General features: G+C 34.5%; 1 protein-coding gene across 5 annotated transcripts in view; it reads left to right on the top strand.

Annotated features, from left to right (window-relative positions):
- CPEB3 (cytoplasmic polyadenylation element binding protein 3) overlaps nt 1–16,957 on the top strand; it is an 85,246-nt gene extending 68,289 nt beyond the window's left edge. For all 5 annotated transcript variants that reach the window (XM_040607055.1, XM_040607054.1, XM_040607058.1 and 2 more), the window contains 4 exons: nt 4,246–4,364; nt 5,663–5,777; nt 8,051–8,232; nt 11,190–16,957. In XM_040607055.1, coding sequence (XP_040462989.1) covers nt 4,246–4,364; nt 5,663–5,777; nt 8,051–8,232; nt 11,190–11,417 — 644 coding nt within the window. In that variant the 3' untranslated portion in view covers nt 11,418–16,957. The remainder of the gene's footprint in view (nt 1–4,245; nt 4,365–5,662; nt 5,778–8,050; nt 8,233–11,189) is intronic.
- Nucleotides 16,958–17,181: the final 224 nt, after the last annotated feature.

The following is a 17,181-nucleotide window of genomic DNA, read 5'->3' as shown; positions in this document are numbered from 1 at the left end:
TGAAGACATGCAGTTTATTTCACAGAAGCTACTGATACTGAGCCTCTGGTTCCATTCAGCTCTTCCATGTGATCTGCTTGCTTGCTGACTTTTCCTTATGTATCCTGGCTTCCATTTAACTATGTAAATTTCATTTAATTGCTATTTAGATTCAGGACCCAATTATTTTTCAATGGAACTCAGGATATGGAGCAAATACCTTTAATTAAAAACAAACAAAACCTACCCCAAAACCTACCTTTAATGTGGCGTATGGAGGATTTCTTGCCTTTCAGACTTAGTCTGGTACTCCTGAAAAATGCATAAAAATGAACAGGAATCTCAGTGTAAGATGCTGAACTGTTCACATTTCTTGCACACCTTTTGTTTTTCAGAGAAAGGAATCAGCTGACAGGGTCATACAGTGCCATTTAAAATTAGACTGACTAAAAGAAATTCATCTTTGCAGCTCTGACTAATACATAATTTCACTCTTCTGCAGTAGCTAAGTGAGATTACAGCCCTTTCTATTTTGAGGGTTTTTAAGTATTTAAAGTCTTTGATGTTTTTTGAAAATCCAGTCGTGTCACTGCAATGTTTAAAAGAAAGTCTGTGTTTTTTTTTTTAACACCTCAGATTTTTATTTTTAAAAAAATGAGTTTCATTTTTAATAGTCATTTCATCTTTGGATTTAGAAATGTGTTTTATTCATGTTCAAAGCATCTTCTAATAAGATTACTAAGGCTGACTTTGAGCAATGACCCTTTGTCATCACACTAACTGATTTAGAAATTTGGTTCACACTGTTTCTAAATGTTCCTTTGCTGTGGGCTTTTAAAACAGACTTATTCTAAAAGTTCTAGTAAATACAACCATTATTCAATTAAAAGCTATTTTTTAAAATCCAGGAAAAAAAGTGCTACTTATATTTAATGAAAAAAATGTCTATTTAAATCTGCTTTTTTGAGTTAGCCATCTCCACCATCCAAAAATAAACCCAAAGACATGAGACTAGAACATAAATTTTCTTTACCAGTTTAATGCCATCTTATTTTTTTACATAATAATATAAGGTAGATATATGTTGACATAGTTTTATAAGATCTTAGGTGGATGATAGATGCTATTGTAATCTTGGAGCCTATAAAAACATCAGAAAGGACACAGTCTAAACTTTAAAAAGATAGAATAAAGTGTGCTTCAAAGGTAGTTAACTTTTTTCAAGTGTTAAGGAGTTCTGTTTTGCATATGAAATGGATATATGTGACTACCCAGAGACAATTCTCACTTGCTATGCATTATGTAAAGAGAAGAAAGTTCTTCTCTTCATTCTCTTAGTTCTGCCACTGAACCTCAGTGTTATAAAACTGAAAACACATGACCCTTAGAATATGATTTCTATACCTAATTTTGTAAGTGGGCTGAATTTTAGGACTTACAGATTTGAGGTCAGTTATATAGTAAATCAATAAATGATATGCAGACCTCCGACATGGATATACAAATACTCTTCGATCTTATATATGATTTTTTTTCTTTATTTGAGAAGTAACCCCAATTCTAAGAGCCAGGAATAGGTTAATCTTTCCCTGTTGATTATGTAACAATTGAATGCCAAAATGCTGGCTTTGTACCAGAAGACGCAGCTTATGGTTGATGTATTGGAACAGCAATTTATACACTGCTGTTCTCAAATGCAAGAATTTAAAGAACTTATGAATTACTTTTGGTAACTGCATTGAGGAAGGATGGGCAGAACACATGCATGATACACTTCTAGCTAAAACTCCAATAGGATGGCCTGTAATTTGTATCAACATGCCAGTGTTTAATATAGAAGTATGAATATCAAGATTCTGCTATTAAAAGAAAGGCAGAATAAGCACCTTAACCTTTCCATCTAGCACATTGTTTTGAAGGGATCACTGAAGCCTTATTACAAAATGTGTTTTCAGTACTACAGAAAGGTTCCCATCATTAGAGAAGGTATGTCTACGTTGATTTTAATTGAAATAGAGATTTTCCAGATTGTCTAGGCTAGCAAAAATGCATTTTCCAGACTATAGCAACATTATATGGTAGTTTCAAGTGTATCTTGCATTTCAGGTGACAACCTTGTTTCAAGCTTGTGGGACACAGCATATATGCCAGATTTTCCAGTTTGTTCCCAGCAAGGTTAAGTGAAATTAGACGAACTGAAGTAAATTATCCTTTCATATGGAAATTGTGTCACTGTTTAGATGTCAGAATGGGACATGTACAAAGGAGCTTAGCTCTTGTACTGCTTTCCATAAAGTAATGAATCCTTGAGTTCAAGGTTGAGGAGCTCCTAGGCTGTGTGCTTCAGAATTTAGGGAAACTAATCTTTCTCCTCATCTTCCCTCTGCTAGTACCCCTTTAAAAGTTGTACTAACTTTTCTTACAACAAAATACACTGTTCCCTTTTTCCAGTGAATTGTAAAAAGTTTTGGGTCTGATTATTGTATATAATCAGAAGGGATGGCATGGAGTGAGGAAGATACAAGAAGTGCATGGATGGAAAGTAAAATGAAGCTAAAAGTGACGGTGACTGCGAGCTAATTATTTTCAAACTCAATATAATTAGTTTTGTAAAGGCTAAAACTAAAATTTTGAAGTGTGTTTATATCTTTAGGGGACTGTTTTAAGAGAATTACATTTGCTAGAGAGGAAGCCAATGTTTTTACTCAATAAGTATTCAACTGTTTATTGGGACTGGTATCTTCACTCCAGCTCTAGGTATGCAAGTTCCTTGTTTGCTAGGAAGAGTGACGATCAAATTATTTTGTTTTCTTGGGTGAATGAGTCTTTCTAGATGTGTTCTAGGCTATAACTATGTTGTTAATGCAAACTTTTTGTCACATCTGAAAACAGCCAGCTACATAGAATTTAATGTTCTTTGAGAAGTCACACAGGACTGGAGATGGTAGGGTAAGATGTAATTTGGTAGATAATAACTCTACAGAGGAAAACACTTTTTCAGTGTCTATTTTAAATTTTTTTGTAAATCAGAGTTGTGTAGAATTTATCTAAAAAGGACGTGCCAAATGGTATTCACTCAATAATGCAAGATTAGGATAAGTCGGTACAATATTAATAGCAAATAGACTGTGTGAAGCTATGTCAAAGGTTGTCATAATTTAAATATGTTGTTTCATCATGCAGATGCTTAGTTTGTGTCAAGGGTCTTAGGCAGAGAGGGTCTAGCAGTCCCTGCTTAAACTCCAGCTGCCTCCAATTGCTGCAGATTTTCTGAAAAGATGTTGCCTGTAAGACTCACAAGTGCCAAATTGTAAAGGTCAAAGCAAACATGTTCGCATTCAGTGAGAAAACTGAGTTGTACTGATTATGGTGCAAAAGAGCAATGCATGCTTGAAAAAGTCCTCTACACTGGGCAGCTGTATTCAAGCCTAGCAGCCAGCCTTTAGGTGGCTTTCTTGGTGAACAGTGTGCTGTATTAGTTTCATTTCTGAAGTAGCAAAAGCATGGACTGCTTGGGTCAAATCTTCATTCAAATTTAACAACATTAAGAAAAACTGAAGAAAGCTTTCTTGCCAGCTGCATTCAGAAGAGCACTGAATGCCACACTCTTAGTTTTAGTGGCTAATTTAAAGTCCTGGAATTCTGAATCACTTGGAGCAATTTTTATTGGACTTTCTTCTTTCTTTCTTTTGAACTGCTGTATTTATATAGAAATAACAACAGCAGGTCTTTGACTCATAATAAAAGACAATGCATGCCGCTGTTTTTTGCTCATGCTTACTGGTTTTAGGTGAGCAGTTTTTTCATAGTTCAGTACGTAAGCATAGAAATCTGTTTATCTGTTTACCTGTCCAATTTTTTGACCCTACTAATATTTATTCATTGTACATAGTAACCAGAAACTTGGTGCCTGCTTTGTAAGACGATGAACACAGATATCAGCAGATACCACTAATAAATAGCTTAGATACAGCTATTTGATAATAAGAATCCCTTATTCACCAGCCTATATTCTTACTGCTCAAAATCATTAATTAATCAAATAAACATACTCATATGCAGCAAACACACTTGCTTCCATTCTGAAATCAATACTGTATTGAGAGTATGATCTATTTGGTGAATTTAATTTATGAAAAAACCTACCAGCCTTAACAGTTATTTGTAATTTGTATATCTTACTCACTTGGGTTTGTTTTCTTTATCAAAAAAATGCTTTATAAATTAACCTGTTTTTTTCTTTCTTGTGCCTTTATCCTTTCCAAGGTTATGCCTTTCTGCTGTTCCAGGAAGAAAGCTCTGTACAAGCTCTGATAGATGCCTGTCTGGAAGAAGATGGGAAACTTTACCTGTGTGTGTCGAGTCCCACAATCAAGGATAAACCAGTAAGTAGCTTATGCCATGACACTTGTGCTGGTTGCTGACCCACTTGCTGTTACTCTTTTCCGTTAATAAATAAATAAATACAGTTAATTGACTTGTCCATTTCCTGTTGCTGCCCTTGCTGTTACATTGAATTGTCTTTCTGTATCAGCACAACATGGTTTTAAACATTTCCTTCTTTTTGATAAATGCTATGTTCAATTAACTTTTATATTTGGTACTTCTAGTATCTCACAGGAGTATGCATCCTTTTACAATATTAGCTGTAAAACAATCAGATTATAATCTTTCCCTTTATATTATGAAATGTTTCATTTCATTGCATAAGGCTTTATTTTAACACACACTCCCCCCCTTAAAATCTAGATAGCTTCAAATATCCTCTGTACTTCTTTAGGTTTCTTAATTAGTATTTTTTCTGCATGCTATTGCTAATCAATTTACGATTTTGGTCTTATTTACCCACTATAAACTGTAGAGTAAAAACAAGTAATGCAGAAAGCTATAGCAGAATAGAAGACATACGGTGACCTGTTTCTATTGTTCACATCTTTAATATTCTTTAATGCTAGTCTTTTTTGTAGCTGTGGCTACATATAGGTTAGATGAAAACTACAGAAGAACATGATCAGATAAAAAAAGTGCTGCCTTTTAAAAACACTATTAAAAAGCTTGCACAGATGAATGAAAACCCAATATTACAGCACAGAGAATGTGCTTATGTGAATTCTAGGATCAAAAAAATAGATGGATGAACAGGTTTATCCACATAACTTGTGAGCGGCTTTTCCTCTGTGTAATCTGAAGATTTCTTATTGACTGTGTTGCTTGCTGCTTAACAGAAGCAAGCATTCGCACATAAAAACACCTTTTGTGTCCAAGCACAGAAATTAATTTTATCTCCGCTCCTATGACTGCTTTAAAATTTGTGGATCACTGTACGTGACTTCAGGAAAGCCAGAAGCCCGAACTGCAACTGTAATTGCACATTAATGGTAAAATGTTCTGAAAGTCCTTTCACGGATTTCTCATTATAATGGCGATTGGGGGCAGGGAATGAATGAGGTAGGAGTTTGCTATGATGAAATTTGACTCAAGCCTGGCCTCTAGAGGTGATAAATGATCTGTTCACCCTCTTTCAAACAGATAAGCTATGTTCTCAAATTGTTTTGGTGCTTGTACGACTGATTTACTGCTTTTGTTAAGTTAAAATTGTATTTTTTAATTATAGAAGGATTTGGAAGTTGTTTCTTATTTTTGAGTTGTCAATTACCTCTACTAAAAACAATTCTTAAAACAGGTACAAATTCGACCTTGGAACCTAAGTGACAGTGACTTTGTGATGGATGGGTCTCAGCCTTTGGATCCAAGAAAAACTATCTTTGTTGGAGGAGTTCCACGGCCCCTCCGAGCTGGTGAGTAGAAGGAAAATGTAGGGTATGTAGCAGGGGGTTCCAGATTAAGCTGAAGAGATTATATAACACATGTAAAAGAACAGAAAATACACCCTGTCTTTTCCAAAGATATAGCTCACTTTCTAAATCAGTGAGTGCCTTCCTATCTAAAAATACAAACTGAACATTTTTATCTTTTAAATCGGGTACTAATTAGGATTTTATGTAGAAACAATTTTCTCCAAGTTTGCATAATATCCAAGACTTTGGGTGAATTTTTTTTTTATTTTTTTTTTTGTACCACCTTAATCCTAACCCTGATTTGTTTGGCTGAGATGCAGACAAGTTCCCTTTTCCTTTGACTAGAATACAAACTTCTGCCAGACCCTTTCCAAACCAATTCCAACTGTAGCTTTATGATTTCTCTTTCCCTTTTTCTCAACCCTAACCCTGATTTTCCCATGGAGTTATAGACAAGGTCCCTCCGTCGTTGTCTGGAAGAAGGACTTCTGGGTCAGGTTTCCTGGTAGCCCTTACTTTCCTTTGGCAGCCACTTTCCAGTCCACTAGAACTTCACCTCCTTGCTTTATCTTTTGGTAATTCTAATTCTTTTGGGAAGCTGTACACAAGGTTCCCCAGCTATTGCTGACAGTTAATATTTCTCCCAGTCCAGTTTTCTTGGCAACTTTCACTTTCCTCACCATCTTAAAATAAGGCATAATTGTAAGATAGTAATTATGTAAATAGTAACAATTAAAAATTACCTCATTTCTAATTATAGCCTTTATAAAACTGCGTAATTTGGCATGTCCTAGATTACATTTGCATTTGAAAACAGATGCCTTGAAATAGTTAACTACTCCAAAGCAGACAAATTCCAGTTTTTCTTGTTTGCAGCTTTAAAGATCTGATACAGAAGTTTTTTACTAAGATGTTTGAGCACTGCATGGTTTCCTTGCCCTGGAATCCTATATATTCTCTGTTTATTGGCAAGAGTAACTTACTGGAAATACTGTTGTAAATGTTTAAGTGTTCCTGATGTTTATTCTGTACTGTCACTTTCTGGGGTCACTACCCAAATGATGATTCCAAATCACTAGGAAGCAGAAGAATCTACTAGTCACTACGTTATGCTGATAGTTTTCCCTTACTGTTTGGAGCAAGAGTATTACCTGGTTTGGTAGAATGAGTCAGACATTGGTTTGCTTTTTGCAAATGGACAAATTAGCATATGGTCTTCCGTTAATGTCACACACAATTTATACAAACACACATACATACTCAATTTGAAAATTGTCTCTATTCTGTATGTAATTAACCAGTAAGAATTTTGCGAGAAGAAAAAGGATCTAAATATTTAGTTTATCTTTTTCATTTTTTCCTAGATAGCTGAATTTTAACTTGCTACTGATAGTGTTTTCACACATTAGCATAGAAAAATGACTGGCTTGGCAGGGCCTGTGCAGGTCCTAGTATCTTGCTTTACGCAGGTCTTTCCCTCATCCATCTGACAAATTTTTTTGCCTATCAACTTTTACAGAGAACTTGGCTTGGTGACCATAACATCTTTACACAGATCACATGCCCCTTCTCCACTTTCTTCAGTTCTTTCTCTTGATTTTCCTCCTGTGTATTTCCTCAGCCATACACTCAGCCTGTCATATTTTATGAATGATATTTATAACTTCTTCAGAGTTATTCTTAGTGTCAGAAAAAGCAAGAACCATCAAGTTATTGTTCTACAAAAATATTAAGTTGCATCCAAAATGTAGGCTTGCTTTAAGTGCAGTAACTTCTGTTTCACAAAATTTTGTTTCAAATGTAAACCCCTTAATGTCTTTTCAACCTTAGTACTCAGGGCAAAATACCAGATTCTAAACACAGGAATATCTTTTAAGGGATCTTATGGCAAACTGACATTAATGAGCCTGGCTGGAGCTTGGGGAGATCCTGAATACTGCCCCAAATACCACAGTTGTAATTTACAAGATGATAAATTCTAAACCAGTTGACCTGATATCTACTTTAACAATGTAACTCTGCATTTTTTTTTTCACACTTCAGTCACATCAAGTTTCTTTTTACAGATTCTGGGTTTTTCTTTCATATTTTGTTATAATTCATGTAGAGTTGATTCAGTCTGTTAAAACCAGCACTGGGGTTTGCTATTTTAGACTTTGGAAGACAAGTACAGTAAGGCAAATCGCATTTTGGTTTTTTTTTTAATGCAACAAACCAAATGCAGCACTATTATTTATATTAAATCTATACTATTTAATATCGACTTCTTGCAGTTGAACTGGCAATGATTATGGACCGTTTATATGGAGGTGTCTGCTATGCTGGCATTGATACAGACCCAGAGTTGAAGTACCCAAAAGGTGCCGGCAGAGTTGCTTTCTCCAACCAGCAGAGCTATATTGCTGCTATCAGTGCTCGCTTTGTCCAGCTCCAACATAATGACATTGATAAACGGGTAAGTAAAACAGTAGGAACAGGAATGGTGGCTACTCACAAAACTATACAGACATGAAGAACCTCCTTATATTAATATTGTGTTGTAGAACACTTTAACCTTTGTTCTTCAGATTACATTTGTTAATTATTTAAAAGCTTATTTAAGCAGCTAAAGCAGAGTGGGAAAATGTATCTTAAACATCTTAAATAACGGTATAGCACTAAACCCAGAAAATACTTGGTTGTAAGCTTGTTTATTCTTGGTTTTGTTTTGAATTCTGAAGGTCAAACACTGTAGAATTTCCCAGCTTCGTTCTTCTCCTTTAGAAGAAGGCTTTTAGTTACTGGCTATTTATGTAGCTTCTGGCACTTTCACTATTATTAGGCAACATTTTTTCTCAGCAATGTACGTCTAGACTTGAGGTTTCTAAAACACAGGCTTAACATGATAGGTAATGCTGGCCTCAAAAATCTTGAAAATTATTTATCCAAAACCAAATGCCAATGGATGCTTGATAGGCAAAAGGCGTGGAAATTAGATGCTTTTGTTCAGTCCATATGAAATCCTGGTTTCTAGAGGGCTTTTCAAGTGTAGAGTGAAGTTAAGGTATTTACTGAAATCTGAGTTGAAGACATTAAAAGAAAGCATTACTTAATTTCCAGGATTTTTTTTTCCCTTTAGACCTTCTGTCTTCATATCTTGGTTATAATGTACAAATAACACCTATGGTTTTGAGGAGTCGACGTTTGGAATTCTTCAAAAGAACATACAGCATGCACTGCTGATACCTGTCAGGCTGAAGACATGTATTCTTAAGAAACAATTTATATTAAAGTAGAAACCAAGCCATCCCTATTGTAAAAATATGTATTGAGTGTGTCTGTTATGGGCACTATACATAAGAAAGCACACAGCTGCAAAGTCCAAGCTATTTTTACTTTCTCTTTAAAATCTGAACTGAACTTTTTGTCAGATTAGATGAGGTCATGGGAGTTATAAGTCCTCCAATTACTTTTCTTTGGTGATACTATACGTCATGACTTCAACTAAGACAAGGCTGTTACTAAATATTTCTTGTCCACTGAATTCTGAAAAATTTTACAGAGAGACTAAGAAGATTAATTTTGGAGTCTTAATCACAGAGTTGAACCCTTTGAGATTTATATATAAGCCGTGCTTAAAAACTTGGGGTTTTTTTCTGAGCTATAGGATAGAGTCACAAATTATGCTAGCTGGTAGCTTTTTCTATTAATCAGCACTTTTCCCAGTTGGTAGATTGATAATTTAAGCTTACTTAATTACCTTTTATGTGTTTTTAAAATAGGTCTATCTGTGAGTTTGAAGAAGTATGAAGTCTCTTATTCAGTCCTTAAATGTTAAGTTTTTAAATCTAATAGACTGAAATCCCTGAACTGTACAGCATACAATCTTAAAATTATTTCCACTAAAACTGGAAAAGGAATAAGAGAAAGAATCTATTTCAGACCTTCACAATTCATGCTTTGGAAATATGAGTAGGTGGGGATCTAGAGATGTGCTGGCCGTTGGACCTACTTTCTTCCAATTTCATTTGAGACACTGCTATTTTATTTTACATGATGCTTTTAATTTTAGTGGTATGGCACCTGATATGCAAACCAGCAGTTAATTCAGACTTGCTCCATGCAACGCTATTAGTACAGTGTAATTAAAAAAAAAAATATTTAATTTAGAACTTTGCAGTTCTAGCTGTTCCATAGGCAAGAAATATAATTCAATATACAAGCTTTAATTCAAATGAATAACATTTGTTGAAATGTGATCAGGAGAAACTGAAGTAAAACTCAGCATGAAGCTTTTTTGTATAATACACTTCTTGTTTTTCAACTTAATATCTCATTCTGTGTTTCTCTAATACTGCATGTATGTAAGCATAGCTACTGGAGTCAAATTTTCCTTGCAATATACAAATTTTGCGAGACGAGCACTTGTGCAGTTACAGCAGAATTATTTATAATAAAAGTATATTTCAATTTTTTCTCTCTTTTAGTGTAGCTGACTGTATGTAAGCCACTTTATAAATGGCATCATAGAACCGTAAGAATTACACATGCATAAACTAATGATTTCCCCAGAATGAATAAACACTCAATTTAAATGTGTGGGCCTGATTCGTAGGAACAGACGCACAGGAGAGAACTCACATGGTGTCAACTTTTGTAATAGTATTATCGCAAGTGCCTAGTCATGCATCAAAATAGCGCTGTTTGGCACAAGTGCTTTAAAAACAAAAATAATTCCAGTCCCAAGATGTTTACAGCTGAGTGCAAGACAAAAGTCAGCAGCTCTCCAGCCTATTTGTGTTCGATGGCATGGCCATAGCTGGAACAACTAGGAAATCTTACTACGTTGCTAAAGCTACAAGTCTTTAGATAGTGATTTTTTGCCAGCGTAAGGCAGGCTATTGAATACAAGTGCATTTAATCTTAAGTTGAATCCTCTCTTCATTTATTCGTCTGGTCCTGCATTTTGCAATTCACAAAAAACAAATCAAGAAACAAAAAAACTCTCTGGAAAAAAAAACCACCTTGGAAATTCACTGGACCTCTGAGGTTTAGAAATACAATTTTGTTCTTTATAATTTCTCTTCCTAAAAGCTGCTCTCTCGCACCCCTGTTACAACTGTATTTACATTCCTGGAGGTTTCTAAAGACAGCAGCAAAATCCTTGGGGATGCTATTTTTACTGTACTTCCACCTTAGTACTTTCGCATACCTAACTTTTCCAAGAAATGTTGAAGAGTTATCGAAGCACACTCTTCTTTCTTGAGATTTTCTGACAAGTAAAGTGGTTGGTATGAAAATTTAACTACCAATGTCCTTGGGTTAATCCAGCATTAGTTGAAGATCTTCAGTAGAGTAAAAAAAATTAAAATATTGTCCCTTCTCTTCATACTTAACAAAACTATGTAATCTTCTTTCTTGTTCCTGGTGCAGGTGGAAGTGAAGCCATATGTGCTGGATGATCAGATGTGTGATGAATGCCAGGGCACTCGCTGTGGTGGAAAATTTGCTCCATTCTTTTGTGCCAATGTTACCTGTTTGCAGTATTACTGTGAATACTGCTGGGCGAGCATACACTCTCGTGCTGGTCGAGAGTTCCACAAACCACTGGTAAAGGAGGGAGGTGACCGGCCCCGCCACGTCCCGTTCCGCTGGAGCTGAACCCCAGGCCTCACCCAGCAACAAGTCCTGGAGTAGATTAAATCATGTGAAAAGAGAGTGCTGCCTCAGGGCTTAGTGTTCTGGAAATCTGTGCATTCGTCCTCGACTTTAATGAAGATATGGGTCTTTTTATTACTATTATTATTATTATTTACAGTCACATTACTGAACTCAGTGTCCAGTATAATACAAACCGGCAGAGTGTAACTGTACTGATTTTGCACTTTGATTCACACAAACATCTGCTTGGTACCTTAATTTCCTACACAAGACTTGTCACTAGTGACATTATGTAGACTGCCATTCTCATCAGCCTTCACTGGGTTGATGTGTATGTGATGAAGATTTTTTTATTATAATTATAATTATTTTTATTTTTAAACTGGAGCATGCACTTATTTTCAGAAATTTAGACTTGCCCCTAGCAGATGACTTACCAAAGGTAATATTCACAAGTAGGTGGCAGATGTAGCAAAAACTTAAACAGATATTCAGCAATCATTAGTTTGGGTCATTTAGAGTAGTAATAACCCTTAAAGAAAATAAGCCTTTAGTTGCTCTCCATTTTGACTTGTAAGGATGATACCTCATAAGCTGGATCAGACTTTTTTCTTTTGTTTTGCTGAGGGGTTTTGTTTGTTTGTTTGTTTTGGTTTTTTTTTGTGGTTGTTGGGTTTTTTTTCAGTTTGTTTTTTTTTTTAGGTCTTTTAGTGTTATGTAAATGTATGCTGCAATAGCTTTTGCTGCTATTAAAATGGTATTACTAATACCATAATACTCTATTCAGGCTAGGGTATCAATTAAAAAATGAATATGTGATTAAAATAGTGATGGCTGCTGAAAGGAGATCAGTATAGCATACAGAAAAGCTTCCAAGGAAGGTCAATATTTTTTGACTGCATGTTTACTTAATCAGGTTGCTGCATGCAATAAATTTTATATGTCTAATATAAAACCTGCCCACAATGCACAAATCATGAATCTACGTAGGCTACAAAATACTCAGTAACAAAAAAAATTGATTACTGACTGGAGGAAGGCATGCCTCAGTAAATGTAATGCTTCTGAAATTAGGATCAGCCCATTACAGAATGACCTATATTACAACAAATATAAAAACTAGCTGTAGGATATTCTTAAAACAAATTTGTGGATGGTAGATGAAGTACTTTGCGGTGCTCTGTTATATATCGTGCAATTTATTTTATATAGTAAAGTGATTATGTCTAGTACTGTGATCAAACTTAACTGTTAAAGCCTCTGTATCCAACATTAACACATTTTTGGCAGTTCATAACAGGTACATAAACAGAAATGAGCTCTTAGTTACAATCTCTCTCCTAATGCTTGCATCATTTAGGTAGCTGCAGACCTTGTCCGGAAAACCAAAGAGCTCATGCTAGCATACACACACACTACCGATTAGATAGTCTGTCAAACTAATAAACTAGGCACATTTAAGAAAGTTAGGAGAAAAAGTGGTGCTAAAGAAATGTCTGCATATAAAAGTAACATGAGATGTCTGCTCTGTGGATGTGGCGTTATCTCTCTAATCCCTGGAAGTATCCTGTGAAGCTTGAATACAATTAAGACCTGCTAACACAGTGGACATTTTTTTAGCATGAGCTATGGGGCTGCAGATAGCATATAAATATAAACACACTTGGTATACTAATGATTGTGAGAATATGTACACTATTTTTTTTTTTTCTTTTTCCTCCTTTGATTTTGCAGTTCTGGGGACAATCTGACTGGATATGACACCGCATAGTAGATTTAAATGTTCTGGGTTTTGTTTGTCGTGATGTCCTTGTTTGTGTCTAATTTAGTAAGTTGTTTTTCCCAATGTTTAGTTGCAAGTATTGGCTTTGAAAGGATTTTTTTTCTGTTTTTGGAAAAAAAAAAAAAAAGAAAAAATAGTTTTTTACTGGTTTAAAATGCTTATTATAATTATCCCTTTTGAAGTTACTTCTGGGCGTTTTTGTGATATTGCTTTTCCCAGCCCAGGTGTCTTTTCTGTTTTTTTTTTCATCTGTACAAGACATTTTGTTATGCACTACTTTTTGTATCTAGACAGTTTTCAACAGTCGGCTGATGATTTTTTTTAAAGAAAAAGGCATGCTTTCTGACTGACATGATCTTTTGCAATACCTCAATTTTGAAATATAGGAAAGAAAATGATATTTTCTAAGTAAGTTTATTCAGAAAAATATATATTAATTTAATTCTGCAAGAAAAATGATTTAACAGATGGGTAACTTTATTTTTTTCATGCTTATTTGAGTTTTTTTGAAAATGAAGAAGTTAGAGCTTTATAACTGTAATATTAAAGATCATAGCTAACCTACAGAAATCTACCTAATTATGTGAAAGAAGTAAACCTTTTTGAAGAAATACCCCTCTTTCATGTAGAAAAATACCCCCAGAGAGAAAGAGAGAGAGAAAGAGAAGCTGGAAAATGTACAATATCGCAAAATGATGGATTAAATCTAAAACAAAATCATCATAAAGAACAGGTGTAAACACAAACTCCATTTGGTGCTGAAAGTTGTGAATAGAAGGTGAAAAAATATTTTCCCTTAATTTGTATATTTATAATCAAGTGTGATTATGCACGACTGACCAGAATTGTGAGAGTTCTTCTGTTTGTATTTTTTTAAAGAGAACTTTTTTTAGTTTATTAAATTATGACATGCTCCCTTTTGTTTTGTAAATGAATGTGCCCCTGAGTTGTTAATATGTTATATTAAAAGAGGGTCCTTCAAAAAAAAAAAAGTTATTTTTTAAAATATGGAGTTCTGAACTGCAACTTGACTAAGAAGCCCCTGGGTACAACAGGTCCTATTGTGGCCTTTTCTGATGTGAGACTTGAACTAGTCGATTTTTTTGAAGGCTAACCTAACCTCGACTATTTGTTGTTATGTGCAATACTGTTTGTACTGTTTGTATAAAAAAAAAAGAAAAATGAAAAGAAAAAAGGCATAAATCTTTATTGCAGATTTATTTTCATTGCAAACTTTAGACATTGTGATTCACTAAAATCATTTTTCTACTGTCAAATATGTACCTTTTCTTCATGCTGGTATTTTTTCAATAGTAATGTAGCCTTTGTACTGAGACAAATTTTCATTGTTATTTTTAGAAAGATTTTTTGCTAAGAAAAAAATTAAACATATTTACATATTTTTCATTTTTATTTCGTATTTTCTTTAAGGAGTGCTTTCTCAACCATTAATATAGTTGTTTCTGGGAGAGACTTTCATATCTGGTCAATGTCATTAATATTATTTTGTATTTTTACTTGGAATAAATTAATTTTATGATGCTAATTCTTTAAAAGTTTATTTTTTTCATTTTCAGTTATTTTTGAAGCTAAAATCTTTGTAATATTGTTACTAAAGTGTCTAGTTTTTTGAAATGCAAAGCTTTATGTATTAACTTGCTGATGTGGTTTACAATAGTGTGGCAATGATGAAAATGGTTGGTTATGTAAAGTGATTGGAAAATTGTAACAAAGAATTGGGCAATAAAATGACAGAATGAAGCAGAAAAAATGTGATACTTTGAAAAGCCTTTTCCTTTATCAAAATGATTTAGGGAGATAATAGGGATGTCACAGTACCAGTTCGCTGTCTAGATTTATACACCACCAGTGTTGATAAAATACTATTGCCGTTATAAGGAACTAAATCTATCGAAACAATGGGTTTTTGACCCTGCCCATTCAGCATAATGCTCCGTTACTTTTCTCATCATGAACTCGATAAGCTCTTTTCAGTAGTCTTAGATTGAACCTCCTAAAATATATATTCTTCATTCTATTTTGCCACCGTGTTATTTATTTAATCAAATTGACCCCTTCCTGCACAACTTCCTTCCTGCATATGTTTATCAGTGGCAGCATGGAGCAGACTTGTAGGTACCCACATCATTTTCTAATGAAGTTACCACACGGCGTTGGTAGCTGCCTAGTTAATGCAAAATAATGTACGTCCATTTCCTGGTAGCAATGCAGTAACCCATATTGCCACCACGTCTGAACATCTGTTCAGCTTCTTTGTCTTTCTCCGTTCTTCTCTGCCTCTCTTGTGTCTTTGTCCTTTTTTTATTTTGTATTGGCAATACCAAGTGCCAGTATCAAACCACCTTTCACTTCGCCTCCATGTACATCACCTTTGTTTCCCTATGCAGCCAGAAGAAACCCCTTCCTGAAGCCAGTGACTCTGTTCTGGCACCTGAAACAATCCAGACTAAAACTGGTGTTGCGTAAACAGGGCATACAATGACTTTCTCTAGACAAAGCAATTACTTCAACAAGTTACCGATGACCTTTTAGACTAACTTACGCTGGAGTGTTAGAGTGGCTCATCTGTAACTTGCAGAAAGAAATGTGTCCAGAGTCTGTTGATTGTGTATCCTCTGTGTGTTCAGTTCTGTAAGTAATGTATAGACTAGATCAAATAGTGAAGTAAAATTTAGACTCAAATTAGGTACTACTGGTTGGAATGTATGCAAATTGCAAACAAAGGAGATTAAGGAATGAAGAGGGAATAAAAAAATTCCTGCTAAGTGGTACAAAGTTTATGCTTATATTTCTGCCTACATGCTTGTATTTTATAGCCTGCTAGCAAGGCATGGGCTAAAACAAATTGTATTGCAAATATGCAGTTAGCAAATAACTTTGCTGATTTCACTATCTGTTAGAGTAGTAAAAAAAAGAAAAAAAAAAAAAGAAAAAAAAAAAGGCGCTTAACTGGGAAAAGCTCCCATGTTACTATTTCAGTATTGTGACATCTCTACTTGCAAGGTATGAGTGAAAGATTAGTCACAGATTTGTAGAAATGTCTCTTTTGTTTAATCTGGCTTGTATGTAGTTGCTTTTATGCTAGTTTGTATGATGTCAGCTAAACCCTTCTTCTTTTCCTTCCTTTCTTCCTTTTTTTTTTTAAAAACCAGACAAACTTCTTAATCTCTGCTGCTATAGTGTTCTATCATACCACAGAGTATTTTATATTCATGTTAGTGACTACTCTATACCCCAAATGGGTAGCTGGTCAGAAATCACATTGGCCACATAATTCTGACACACTCAAATTTACGTAAGAAAAAGTTTAGGAGTAAGTAGAAAACCAGGGTGCTAATAAGAGATAATTTTGGCTCTTTTCTTTTTTCTTTTCTTTTTTTTTTTTTTTTTCTTTTTCCTGGATGTAGTTCTGTTGGGGTATAAAGTATTAGATATTTGTAATTTTACTGTCAGAATAATGGACATAACTTTTAGAGTATTCACAGCTAAGATCTCTGTACTTGTTTTTCAACTAATTTTAAATGTACTGTATCTTTTATTACATGTTCTCTTAGATTGTTTTTGCTAGTAATTCTAACAAGGCTTCTTCCTTTTTGGCTTGGACTAATGCTTGTATGGAACTGCAGTACTGTGACTAAACATGGAGCTCAATGCTGCTATTGCTTACAATTGCTTAAACTTTGTAGTTTGGACTTTATTTTTTTCTGTAATAACTTATTAAATATAGTTGTATGAAGTACTGATATTTGTCATCCTTTGCACATACTAAGGAAATCTTGGGACATGCATCATGGGAATGTAAACTAGGTACAAAACCCCCAAATCTTGTACTGGAAAACTCTCTATACTAGATACAGCTAAGCAAATACCTTACTCACATGCACACAAACTATCTTTTCTAGTTATTTTAAAATACAAGTATATAGTCCACTTACGGTTTCTCTTTAAAATGGAAAAGCC

Source organism: Falco naumanni, chromosome 9 (genome assembly GCF_017639655.2).
Source record: "Falco naumanni isolate bFalNau1 chromosome 9, bFalNau1.pat, whole genome shotgun sequence".
NCBI classification, from domain to species: Eukaryota; Metazoa; Chordata; class Aves; order Falconiformes; family Falconidae; genus Falco; species Falco naumanni.
Note: the sequence above shows the minus strand (reverse complement) of the source record. Positions and strands in the feature narration are given on the sequence as shown.